The 14,367-nt window shown below is 37.9% G+C and overlaps 1 protein-coding gene across 1 annotated transcript in view; it reads left to right on the top strand.

The window, feature by feature from the left end:
• Positions 1 to 14,367, top strand: part of GFUS (GDP-L-fucose synthase) — a 651,262-nt gene that overhangs the window by 258,069 nt on the left and 378,826 nt on the right. The window contains exon 7 of the mRNA XM_044067329.1: positions 7,656 to 7,710. Coding sequence (XP_043923264.1) covers positions 7,656 to 7,710 — 55 coding nt within the window. The remainder of the gene's footprint in view (positions 1 to 7,655; positions 7,711 to 14,367) is intronic.

Here is a 14,367-nt window from a genome sequence, read left to right as displayed (position 1 = left end):
TGTATATAATTAGATATATTATATTTATTTTATATATAGGTATATGGATTTATTTATTGTATTATATATATAATATTTAATATAGTATAATTAATATTAAGATTAATGTATAATAATTAATATAAGTATTTATTATATATGTTAATATGATATGTTTAAAATAATATTATATATATAAATTATAAATATAAATTATAATAAAATATTGTATATTAATGTAAATGTTATAATAATATAAATATTATATTGTATAATAAATAATAAATATATATATATATTTATATATATGAAATTATGTATATTATATAATGTTATATATTGTATATGTGTTAATTAAAAAAATTATTTTAAAATAAAAATATTATTTTTTTGTGTTAAATTATTTTTATTTTTTTATTTTTTTTTTTTGAAAATTTTTTATTTTAATTTTTTTTTTAATTTTAAAATAAAAAATTAATGTTTTTTTTTTTTTTAATTTTTTTAATTATTTTAAATTTTTATAAAAATTTAATTTTTTTTTTTTTTATTTATTTAAAAAAAAAAAATTTGTAATAAATGTTATAGTAATAATATTAAAGTTTTATTTGTTTGAAAATATTTATAATGTATATTAAATGTAAAAGATATTCAATATATGTTAATTATTTTATTTTGGGTTTTTTTTTTTTTTTTTTTTTTTAAATTGTTTGTAAATTTTTTAATTTTTAAAAATTTTTTTTTTTTTTTTTTTTATTTTTTTTTTTTTTTTTTTTTTTTAAAAGTTTTTTTTTTTATTTTTTTTTTTTTTTTTTTTTTTTTTTTTTTTTTTTTTTTAAATTTTTTTTTTTTTTTTTTTTTTTTTTTTTTTTTATTTTTTAAAATATTCTTCATCTCACATTGCTGCAGTCCTTATGGGTAGTCCGCTGTCCTCGGTGGGCCCCGAATACCAAAGTATTAGGCTGGCGTCGGTCAAGGGTTTAAAAACTGACATCAGGGCGTCAGGGTAAAAAGCGCGACCGGCGTCATATCCCCCCCCATGGCCCGATGCAGAAAGCGTTAAGTGCCGTTGGTTCTGAAATTTTCGATTGGAGTTTCAGACCGAATCAAGTTGGCTAAGTACCCTTTGGGGGAATATTTTTTTTTTCTTGCCTCAGTGTTTACGGATGTCAAAAAAAGTGAATAATTGTATTTCTTGTGGGAAACAGATCCCGCAAATTATCATTCTTTGTATTCCTTGTTTGGGGCCTGAGCACGGCGTGTTGGGGGTGCTTTTTTGCTAGGTTTAATAAGGGACTATTAAGGAATTTGTGCTAGGTTTGGGCTTGAGCGGTGAAATTTTAATATGCCGTCGGATCTCCGGCCCCCTTCCGGGAAACGCAAAGACAAAGCTTTAAAACCCCGGCAAGAGAGTCTGTTCGGACGCCGGTTCTTTAGAGGGTTCAGTGGAACCGGTGGTTCCGGGGGGTTCTCTGGAGTCTCAGGGGGGACTTTGATTTTGCAGGATGTGGCCTCTCAGGAGGCAGGTCAGGCTGAAGGGGCTTCTCAGGTTTCTGTACTCCCTCCCCTTTCCAGGGTGGTTAGGCCTCTCCTTCTGTTTCCAAGGCTTCTCCCAGAGGCAGGCCAGGTTTAGCTTCTGTTGGTGTCAGTCCTAGTTCAGCAGGGTCTGTGCCTAAGAAGCACATGCTTAAAATGGCAGAAGATTTGATTACTTTGATTAGAGGTTCTTTGCCCCTCCTGATAAGAGGCCTAGGGTGGAGCCAGATTTGGGAAAAGTTTTGAGCAGGCTTGGATGTTTCAGAGTTTTGGGGAAGACTTGCAGGAGTACTCTCCTTATTCTGATTCTGATGCAGATGTTTCCCACTCCTTCTGCTTCTCCTCCAGAGGATTTTTCTTTTCAGAGACCTTCTTTCCCATGAGGGAACATTTTAAGTGGGAAGGTCAGGACTTCTCTGTTTCCCAGGAAAAGGCTTAGGGAATTTTGTTTTTACCCCAGCATGGGCCCCTTTGGCTATACCCCTGTTCTGGATGTTGTGGAAGATGTTTTTTCAGAGGTTTCCCTTAATCCTGATTCTTTGCCTCCTCCCTGTTAAACCGGATAGGTATTACAGGGTGCCTGAGGCTCATAAATATCTTATAAGAGTCCTAGGGGACCCAGAAACTGTTAGTCAGGGACCTAAGGGTGTCAAGGCCTCTGTTGTAAAAATCCGGTTCCCCCTAGATAAAAGGCCAGAGCTTTGGATAGATGGGGAAAGAAGGTCTATACTTCTTCTACCTTAGCTATGAGGGCTTTGAATTGCCAGTTTCATATGTTGAAATATCAAAAATTTTCTCCCTTTTTCAATTGAAATCTAAGGGGATGCTCTGGCAGAAGGCATTGAGTGTAAAGAATTACAAGATTTTTGGGGCATGTCTCTGAACAGGTGGGTAAGCATTCTTTACAGTGTGGTTTTGATGCTGTCAGGCCTCTTCAGGGTGGCTGCCACTGGTTCAGTTCTTCCGAGGCACGCCTGGCCCAAAGGGTCAGAATTTATCTGACCATGTTAAGACAAGGATTTTGGATGCTCCTTTGCAGTCTGATGTGTTGTTTGGTTCACCTGTGGAGTCAGTCTTGGAAAAGGAAGACAAGGCTAAGTCTATGCAGACTGTTAAAGATTTTTTTCAAGTTCAGCCTCCAAAGTTTAGTAGGAAAATTTGGGCCCGCTAAAAGGGGGGGCTTCCTTCTTTTATTCTCAGTCTAGGGGTAGATCTAGGCGTGGTAGGGGCAGAGCTCAGAGTTCCTTTTAGGCCTAGAACCGGGATTTTGCACACGGGGTAGGGAACCTCCTTTGAAAAGGGTTCTTTACTCCAATCCTTTTGCCTACTTTGGGAATTCATTTAGGAAAAGGTTTTAATTAAAAAAAATTTGGATATAACACAAGTTAAAGTTTATTAAACCTCCCCTTTTCAAAGCTGGGTTTCCTCCTGAAAAAATTAGGGTAAAAATTCTTATTAATAGGGTAAGGTTGCCAATGGGAGGATTTATTCTCGCCTCGTCCAAAAAGGAAGGGGCCAGTTTATTTTCATTTGGATTCCCAAGTAAAAAACCTTCTTTAATTGGGCTGGTTGCCCTGGAAAACTAAATTTCCCCAGAGTCCTTTTCTTTTCCCTGGATCCCCGGGCCTTTGGGGACACAAATTTTCATTTTTCCACCTATTTGGCCCCTGCCAGGCCCTTCTTGGGTTCTCTAGGTTTGGGAAATTGGGGTAGTGGATTCAAAAATGTTAGCAAAATATGAATGGTTTGCCCTTATAAAAGGTTTTGGGGGGGAAAACCCCGAATGCCCATGTGGCCCACCCGAATCAGATTTGCTGCCCCCACAAACTTGGGCTATCAAGGAAAAGGGAACAGACACGGCCTGCCTTAACTTAATTTAACTAGGGAGGAAACAATTGATTTATTTAAGGATTTATTCTTAGGGGGTTGTTTAACAAACCCCAAATTTGGACAAAGCAAGCAATTCTTATCTTGGGCCAAAATTTTTTGTGAGCTCATTTAAACAAACTTCAAAGGTGCAGGAGAAAATCCTTAAATGTTTAGGAAATTATGGATCCCAATAAAATTTGGATCTTTTATTAAAATTGACAGTGTTATGGGGAACTCCAGACATAGATCTGTTCGCTTCTCCACTAAATTACCAGCTGCCAAAGTTTTGCACAAAAGGTTTCATCCCACAGCTTGGAAAGTGGATGCTCTCTCATTCAATTGGAGCAATCTTCATGTGTATGCCTTTCCACCTCTGCCTCTCCTCCCAAAGGTACTCCCGAAGGTCAGACAGGACAAGCCAAATGATTTTAATAGCTCCAGATTGGCCTCCCGCACTGGTACCCATTACTGAGAAGTCTGGTGGAGCCTCCATGGCCTTTGCCTTGATTCCACACCTGCTGTCTCAGGAGAACAGTCATTTACTCAATGTCAAACTTCACTCTCTACATCTAACAGCCTGGCATATTCTGTTTTAAACCCTGGAGGGTCTCAGCTTCCCAACAAGTTTTGAATGTTATTTTGGAGGCCAGAAGGCCTAGTACAAGGAAAGTTCAGATAAATGGGGGGATTTTTTTTTGGAGTACAGCAAAGGACTTTGATGTTTCTAAACCTAATTTAAGTGTGGGTCTTCAATATCTTACTGAGTTATTTGGGCAAAGGTTTGTCCTTCTCCCTATTAAGGTTCATGCTGCAGCAATTTCTGCTCACTATGACTGTGACCCACCATTTTTTCTCATCCTTTGTTTAAGCAATTCCCTTTGAGGGGGAAAGAATATAAGACCCCCCCGTGAGCTCCTACTCCTGCTTGGGATCTCAATTTTGTGTTGGAGAAACTCACTCTACAACCTTTTGAGCCTGCAGCTACTGCGAGTTGAAATATTTATCATGGAAGACTGCTTTTTGTTGGCCATTACCTCTGGGGAAAGGGGTTTTTGAATTACAGGCCCTTATGGCGTTGAGCCTTTCTTAATTTTCCAAAGGATAGGGTATCTTTGCAAATAACCTTCCTTTATGCCTAAAGTGGTTTCTAGTGTGGCTTTAAACCAAACTATTCATTTGCCTACTTTTTTTGCAAACCCCAAAATAAAGGGGGAAAAAATTTTGCACACTTTGGATATACACACGCATTACGGATATATATATATATATATATATATATATATATATATATATAGATATATATACATATATATATGTGTGCATATATATATGTATGTGTATATATATATGTATGTTTATGTGTGTATATGTGTGTTATATATATATATATATATATATATATATATATATATGTGTGTGTGTGTGTGTGTGTGTATATATATATATATATATATATATATATATATATATATATATATATAAGTACTAATAAACTGTCAGAACACTGCAGAAGAATGAGAAAACATTTAAAATAGAACTTCCAAAACCGAAGGATGACGAAGGAGCCTGTGATAAGCTTTCGTCTTTATTAGTGTACAAGACTTCTTCAGACATAAAATAGAACTTCCAAAACCTAAGGAGCCGAAGGAGCCTGTGACCCGGTTACTGGATATTTGTTAACTCCCTCTTACTGACTTGTATAAAACACTGGGTTTCCATTAATTTTCTATTGTCTGAAGAAGTCTTGTACACTAATAAAGACGAAAGCTTATCACAGGCTCCTTTGTCATCCTTCGGTTTTGGAAGTTCTATTTTAAATACACACACACATATATATATATATATATATATATATATATATATATATATATATATATATATATATATATATATATATAAAAATAAATATATATGTTTGTGTGTATATAAATATATATATATATATGTATATATATATATATATATATATATATATAGTAAACCATGTGCAGTTTCTCTAAAAATTCAGTTAATTAAAATATATTAGTATAATAACTTATACTGTATTCTACCTAAAATCTTTTTTAATTTAAGTATAAGAGCATTGCTAACTCTATCATTTAGGCTTGAAAAATTTAGGGCATCTAACCTTAGTTGCCATTTTAATTCACAGATGTCTAAATGCACATCCAATGTCTTTACCTGGATGTCTTGATTGATCTGCTGAATCGCAGAAAATTTAAAACTGTGCCCTGAAAATTTCCCAGTATGTCTAGCAAGGGCATTGGTCATTCTAAGATGTCCAATGTCAAGTAAATGCTCATTCACTCGCTCCTTAAAATGCCTGCAAGTTTTTTTCTACATAAAATGCAGGACAGACTTCACTTTTAGCTAAATAAACATTCCATCCACATTTTTATCCAGCCTTAATAAACCCCACTTCTTACGAATGGTCTTGGTAAACCATTCAGTATCTTGATTACAGGTAATGACGAAAAACATTCCCTCATTTTTTCTTTCTAGGCCACTTTCATCTACATCAATTCCCAATTGTCCAACACTTTCGGGTGCTCCTTTCAGTATGGCCTTGTATGTACCAGTTTCCCGTTTACGAATAATTTCATCCCTAATGTCAGTGCACAAGGTCTCCGGGGTACCCCCTTCTTATAAACATTTTTATCATAAATTACAAATCTTTAATAAGCTCCTGGTCATCATTGACCATTCTGGCAGCCCACACCATCTGACAATGGATCTTTTTTGATGGTGGGGATGCCAACTATTTTAGTCTAAATAAGAATTGGGGAAAGTGGCCTTTCTGTCAATCTCAGATCTCAAACGCCTCCACTCTTTGTCCATCACCAAGTAAACATCCAAATAAAATATTTTCTCAGAACTATATTCATACGTAAATTTGAGGAACTCCACAGTATTGTTAATAAATTCCAAAACTGCCTTAAGCTCTTCTACTTTCTTTTTCCACACAGTGAATATATCATCCAAAAAATGTGTGTATTGCTTGATACACTTTTTATAGGCACTAAGAAACACATACTGCTCCCAGAAGGACATTACATAGCTGGCATAAATGGGGGCACAAGCAGCCCCCATAGCCACTCCAATAACCTGCTTGTAAAAATGTCTTTCAAAAAGCAAAAAATTATTATGCAACACTGATTCCATTGGGGTACAAATACATTGATCTGATCTTGGTCATATAAACCTGTCTTGTTCAATTGACACTCCAACCTGGTTAATCCCACCTCATGGGGATAACAGAAAATAAATTGCATACATCACCAGTAAGCAATATGGTATTATCCGTAACAGTAGTCTTATTTAATTTATCCAAAGAATTCCATGAACGCTTGGTGATGTATGCAAAAGTGGTCAACCCTTTTTGCAAATAGTGATCTAAATACTGGCTTATAAAGCAAGTTTTACTCCTCTTGCCATCCACTGTAGGCCTATATTTAACATTATCCCGACCCTTATGCAATTTAGGAATACCAAAAATACTACTGACCACTGGATTTTCATTTCTCAAAAACTATGTTCAATTTCAGTTATCTGCCCCTGAAACAATACATCGTCACTCAAAAGGTCCAATTTCAGATATGAAATGTTGATTTCATTAATACTACTTTCTTTGTATGCATCTTCAGTTAACATCCCCAACATAGCATCAGTGTAGTCCTTCCTATCCATGACTACAGCACCATTACCTTTATCAGGTTTCATTATTCGTATCCCTTTATCATTAGCCAATTCACCAAATAATTTATTTTCTTCCACAGTCGTATAACTAAACCATCCCTCATCTTTGTCCTAAAGTGTTCCCTTATATCTAATTCACATGCCCTTTCAAACAAAGTAACCATGTGATTCGCTGGTGGATTAAACTTCCTAGGCTTGGTTAACACATTATGTTCATATTTCGTATTCATATCAGCAAACCATAACCTTATATTTATCTTTCGGGTGCTGTTCTCCAGTCGTCTTCCACAATGTTATTTTTCTGAGGAAAAGTTTTTTTTTTCTGTAAAATAATTGAAAAGATCACTGCGAGGAATGCAACATTAAGGACTTGATGCTTTGATAGACACTGTTCTCTGATACCAGTAGTGAGAAGTAATAGCTAACTGTAGGCAAAACAAATATTTTGCATTATCTTACATGGCTGTAGATATAATTTTGTGCAGTGTTTACATATGAATTAAACAGCATCAGGCTGTCTTTACTTGTTATGGGATTATTTTCTGAGTGAATTCTTGTGTGAGCAGACTACCAAAAAGCGCTTTTAGTGTTTTCTTCTTAGCTGAACCTATGGAGCAGTTACTGGTCTCCTTGGTTCTTTCTTCTCTGTCCGCAAGAGGAAAAAAGTTGTCAAGGGGTCCGGGTGTCAGGCTGGCTCCAGTTGTTCCTCAGCCACCAGTGGGTGATACTGCTGTGGTCAGATTTGGTCCCTTGGGACACTCATCATTTTCTCCAAGTCCCTGTTGTGTAGTACTTAGAGTCACTAAGGTCTGGGGATAGACATGTCCTCAGTGACTGCATGTTTTCCCTCTGAGGGCAAGAGAGAACTATGGGAGGAAGGGACATTTAAAGATCTACCACTTATCTGGGAAAGGGAGCCCTGGTCCTAGGATAGTATGCCTGCTTTAAGTTAGTCTTTTTCCAGTGAGTTTCCCAGGAAACCAAAGCGAAAAGAAAATAACTTGACTTCCCTTTCTATTTATTTGCTTTCACTATACCTACTTGCCTGTTCAGGTAAGAAGAGTTCCTTTACTTTCTGATTTTGATCTTCAGTTAGAAGAGCAGTGTGATGCCCCTGCACTGGCCTAGTAATCAAAGGAGCCTCAATCTTAACCACTAGTACCGGTGAGGGACGTACACATTGGGAGGATGACAAGTACACACACAGTACAGTACAGTACAAGTTCCCTTAAGAGCTCTCAGCGATCACAGTCAGTCTGGAGCTGGATTCTCCCTCTTTCTCCAGATCCCCAGTAAGACTCCTCACTGGCACAACTATAGAGTTGAGTCCTTATCCAGAATTCCAAGCCAAGGCCTCCGAGCACTCTCCGTCCAACCAGTGCTTCGTGTCCCTGCCCAAGTAGCTGACACACGCACATAAACTTTGCGATTTGATAATTTATACACAAACACACAGCTGGGAAAGGCTGGCACAGGTTTCTAGCTATGGCCCCTTCTGCCCAGACCATAAGGTAGTTAGCACTGCCACCAGAAACCCTTATTAGCTACTTTAAGGCCCTTCCCAAAGGGTGACCAATCTTACTGTGTAATGTTACTATTATCCAAATGGTAAGTGGTACCAATACTTTTGGGCTATTTAGGAGTGGCCTGTACAGTGTCACCAAATACATATGCAAGTACACTAAGAGCTTAAATACCTCTAAACAACCCAGCCACAATTAAAATGTTTAAATATATTTAATAATAAATAATAAAAGAACAAAACAATACTCAATAACTCAGCACAGTGGTTACAGAGTTCAGAATCACAGGAAATATTTTAAAACAACATTGCAGGACAGTCTCAAATACAGAAAACATCTAAACTATTTATTTATTTATTTTATTTATTTTTATTTTACATTTGTTGACCGGGCTAGTCTAACTGGATATATGTCCATTTTCAGTAGAGGCCCAGGGAGATAAGCTCTGAGAACACAAATTTAATAACACAATGCAGGTACAATACAGAATTTAACAATGAAGGCAGCTCATTATATAATTATCTAACAAACTATCACATATGTATTAAAGTAAGTATCCACAGAAGATGTCAGTACAAACAGTACAATTATCTAGAAGATAGTTGTTTTTATCAAGGAAAGTAGGACTTGTTACTGAGAAGTAGAGGGTAAGCAGAACCTAGTAAGAAGAGCAAGTTAGTTAGTCAGGGTTAGTACAGGGGCATAACCAGTGTGTTCTGAGGAAAAGTTTCAGTTTGTTTTTGAAAAGTGATATAGAGGACAGTGATGAAAGTTCACTGGGAAGAAGGTTCCAGGATTTGCTGACAGTACTGGAGAACAGAGAGTCACCAGCCATGTTGTTGGATTTACATATATTTACAAAAAGTTTGTGATGAACATAAGGTTTTAAGATTTTTGTAGGGGATGATGAGGGTAGAAAGTATCGGAGTATTGGAAGGTTGGTAAAGGGTCTTGTGGGCAATGGTCATTTGGTGAAGTTTAAGCTGATTTTGTAGCTCAAGCCATCCTAGCTGCTTTAGATTATAACAATGGTGGGTTCTAAATGGATTGTTTGTGGCAAATCTGGCAATGTTATTGTAGGGGTTTTCCATTTTGTTGAGGTTACTCTGATAGATTAGTATATATGGGTGAGGCATAGAGGAGTGTTGAGATTAGATGAGTGTGAACAATAGTTATTCTAGCTGCTGGAGAAAGGAAGGGTTTGATCCTTTAGAGAGAGAGCATAGTTTTCTATTAACAGTTTTTAGTGTATTGTTGATATGGGTGTCAAAGTTAAAGTTGTTTATAGTTCTTCCGAGTAGTTTGGTAGTTGGATCTGGAGATATGAGAGTACCATTACTGGATATTACTGTGAAATCTATTGCAGAGGACTTCTGAGTAGGAGTAAAGAGCAAGAGTTTTGTTTTTTGGGGGCTCAAGAAGAGGTAGCGCTGTGTAAACCATTGTTCTACTGTATTAGACACCTTTTGGGTTATGGACTGAAGGTCAGATGTAGATGTGGCTGAGCATATAAGTGTAGAATCATCTGTGTATTGTATACTTGTAGCTTGAGGGATTACTAAGTGAAGGTCACTGATGAAAATTGAGAAAAGGAGGGGTCCTAATATGGACCCGTGAGGGACACTAGGTTAATGGGGAGGTGGGGAGGTAAATTATTATGCCATAGCACAGCCTGTTGTCTATTGTCTAAGTAGGACTGGCACCATATTATAGCCAGTGCATCTAGTGACAGGGATTTGAGGATATTTATAAGTATCTGGTGATTAACCATATCGAATGCTTTGGACATATCAATGAATAGTGCAGAGGAAAGCATATTGTTACGGTATTTAATACAGTCAGTAAAGGAAAGGAGGGCAGTGGTAGTGCTGTGGAATGGCCTGAATCCATGTTGACACCTGGAAAGCAAGTTATTTTGGATTAGGTGGTCAAGTAATTGACTGTGGATGCATTTTCCATTATTTTTGCCAAAGGAGAAAGTAAGGCTATGAGACGGTAGTTAGAGAATTCAGTAGAGTTGCCACCTTTATGTAGGGGCATAATGTGGTACATTTTCCAGATAGTTGGGATGCGTCCTTCACTGATGGTTCTTTTAATCAGAATGGAAATGGGATAGGCTATGGATTTGGCTGCTTTTTGTAGATATTCTGCAGGTAGCTGGTCAGCTGAGGGAGTGGATGATTTCAGTTTTGGATAAGGGTAAGAATGTAGGATGATGGGACTGGTTGGAAGAGAAATGGAGTAGGTGAGCTAGTATTAGAGGTTAGTAGAGTTAAGCTATCGGGTGATAGCTGACTGGCGAGTGTTTGAATAGCCTCTGTGAAAAAGGTATTGAAGACATTGGCAGTTTGCTTAGGATTCTCCTGGTCTGTGCCTTGTGGGCTCTGTTTAATGGATTGACCTCGGTGGAGTAGTTGGTTAATGCTCACCCAGAATTTTTGTGGTTTATTTTGGTGAGTTTGCTGGAGTTGTAGGTAGAAGTTTCTTTTATCTGAAAGTATAGCTTGTTTTGTGTAATTTCTCAGCTGTCTAAAGTTTTTTTGATCTACAGGGTTTTTAGTGGTTTGCCATTTAGTCCAGTATTTATTTCTAAGATGGATTTTTGCTTGGTTACTTTTGAAAGCCATGGGGCAGGTTTAATCCTAATTCTGATAGAACGGGTTGGTGCATGGTGGTCTAGTATGGCTAGGAATTTACGGCTTCCTCAAGTGAGAGGTATTTTGTGGTAGACCAGTCACATGTCCTAAGTTCACCTTGGAAAAGATCAGGGTTAAAGTTTTTCTTGGTCTGAATTGTCCTGAATGTGGTTGGGACTGGGTATAGTGGTCTTATGCCTGATAATGTAGGTAAGTGAGTGGTCACTTGCATCATCAGGGAGGGTCCCAACTTCATATGTCTGGAGATGATAATTTTGAGAATCCAATCTAAGGTACTTTTTTATTGGGCTTGTTTATCCTGGTAGGGGAGGTAATGGTTTGAGAAAAAACATATAGGTTAATATGGGTGATAGGGTGGTCAGTGATGCAGTACTTCCAATCGATATTAGTCACCTAAGATTATAGTTTCTTGGGGGAAGTTTTGGGATAGCCAGCAAAGGATATCTTCTAAGGTGTTATTACTGGGAGGTAGATAGATACAGATGATATAAATGGATTTGAAAGTGTTGAGCTGAAGTTTAGAAATAAGGATTTCAGCATTAGAGTCTTGAGGTTGTTTATAGTCTGATGTAGTAACTTGAAACCTTGCTTTGAATAGAATAGCTATCCCCCCACCCTTCTTGGCTGCACAGTCATGTCTCAAGATATTATATCCAGGTGGGATGACTTCATTGTTTTTAGTTGTAGGTTTTAACCAAGTTTCTGTTAAACATAGAATGTCAAAGGAGTATGCTTCCAAGAGAGCATGGAGGTGAGCAACTTTGTTATTTATACTGCATATGTTGAGGTGTGCTATAAAGAGTGAGTTTGGAGGTTTGGTAAGGGAATGTTTAGTAGAGGGATTGGGGTTGTGGAGTTGAGTGGTAGAAGTAGTTGTTGGGCCTGGGTTTGGGTGAATATCCCCATCTTTTAATGAGTGGAGTTGTATTCCACATCTAGGATTTGGGAATTTACTGTATAGATTTAGAGACCTTCTTGCTTTTAGATAGTTATGCCTAATGTGGACTAGTCTATGATATTTTGCCAGGAGGTAGCTGGGGGTAGATGTTATGTTTATGTAGTTAGTGAGGATAGGTAATGATGGTGTGGCAGTTTGCTTATTGGGGTAGTGAAGTTGTGGACGTAATGGGTGTTCGTAGGTAGTAAGCAGGTAGGCTACAGTTAGAGGTGGTAGAAGTATGGGTAAGAGTAGCAGGTTTAACTGAGCTGGGGTAGGTAGTTTAGGCTTTGGGATGATTTAGTTGTTAGGTGCTATGTGGTAGGCAATGAAGTGTACTAAGTGTGGATAGTGAGAGTTGGAGGGTGTGGTGGGAGAGATGGGGATTGGTTAGAGAAGGGGGGAATAGGATAGAGAAAGAGGGAACAGGTATATGATGACCAATGGTATTGCACTTTGTAATTGGAGGCAAGGGGGAGGGGGTGTGTTCATGCAGTATAAGAGTAGGAGCACTAGGGGTGGGTGAGAATTGGGGGTAGAGTATGGGAGCAGAGTGAGCCCGCAGGGAGAACGGAGCGGGTAGAGACCAGTAAAGGAGCAGCTTAAGAAGAACAATCAGCAAATGCTGGATACTGAAGGTAAGTTAGGAGTGGATAAGAGCAGAGATAAGTAAAGAGTCTAAGAGAAATAGCTGGGTGTAGACAGTTGAAGTAAAGGGTGAAGTATGATACAATTAAGAGCAGGTATAGGACATCAGAAATGTAATGTAATTATAGTATAAGAGGGATAAGCAGGAGATAAAAGGATGGGATATGGGTGCCACCTAGTGGACAGCTATATTATTGCAGGTAATTCTATATGGGAGCTAGCTGGTGTAGAACTAGGGAAGGTGTTATCACTAGTAAAAGGGGTTACAGTAAAGGACTGAATGTGTGTTGGTTACAGGGTCGATAGGGGGATAAAGGCTGCTGGCTGTCCTGGCTAGGAGCGTGCTTTAAAACCCCCGAAGCAATAGTTACAATTGTAAGCTTTTACTGGCAGGTTTTAGGCCTAATCTTTACTATATTCCTATCTATGTCTAAGAAAGATTACTGTACCCTGGTTACTTACTCGTAGCCTGGCACGTGCTGATGAGAGGATGTTTCCAGGTCCAAAGACAAATTCAGATGCACAGACTCAGTCTCTGAGATAGTTCTTAAATTAATACACATTACTGCTGGGTTAGCTAGGATGACATCACTCTTTGTCACCTGCCTTCAGTTCCCAGGCTGTCAGAAACGAACATAGTTTTTAACATCTCTATGTGAGGAGTACATATCTCTCGGAACTTTGGCTAGAACTGGAAGTTGTAAAACAATTAACAATTTTACATTTGAAACCTAGTAATTATTTCTGTTTCAAGACAGTAGAAAGAAACTTTTAGGTCTCGACATCCTGTCTCCTTCCTGCACTGAAACACAATTTTAAAATACTTAATTTGATGATGTTAATCTTCATTCATTCCTTACTGATGGGTAATCGGTTTCGTCCGCGAAACCGAGCTGGCCAATATCAAGCTCACATCATCCAAAAACTTTCGAGATAAGGTCCTACCCAGAATGCTCTGCTCCCTGTTACCCCCAATCTCGTTTGCTGTGTTGCTGTACAGCCATGTCAAGCCAATCTCTCAGCTAAGTGTCTGTCTAATTTTTTGAAAATTTATATATTATTACTCTACTTTTTTTCTTAAAAGTTTATTCTAATATTTTCCTTCCCTATCGCACACTTTAGACTCTCTCCCTTTAGTCTTTTCCATTTATTACCCTCTTTTCTCACCTTGTGGGAATTCTCCCTTACCATCATTGGTAATCCTTCTTTTTCTCTTTTTACCCTTTTGTTGGGTAGCCCTTATTCTTCCTTTTAGTACTGTGCTTCTTCTCCACAGCCGTTATGTCCTCATTCAGGTGAACATATATCTCCTCAAACCCCAATGTATACTCCTCCTTCAACTTCCACTCAAGTCTTGAAGCCTATTACTCTGACAGCAGCTTCCTTCCCTCCAACTCCAATAGTGGATCTCACTTTGGAACCAAAGTCGTCCTTGTGGCCTTCGGTGCACTGGGCATCGGGCTCTTCTCAGGCCAGTGGCTGTGCCTTTGGGGAGGGCATTCCTGGCTCCACGCTGATTTATTTT

The sequence above is a fragment of the Protopterus annectens genome, chromosome 3.part1 (genome assembly GCF_019279795.1).
Source record: "Protopterus annectens isolate FY-2018-M chromosome 3.part1, PAN1.0, whole genome shotgun sequence".
Classification (NCBI taxonomy): domain Eukaryota; kingdom Metazoa; phylum Chordata; order Ceratodontiformes; family Protopteridae; genus Protopterus; species Protopterus annectens.
The sequence above is the reverse complement of the archived record's forward strand: the minus strand, read 5'-3'. Positions and strand labels throughout refer to the sequence as shown.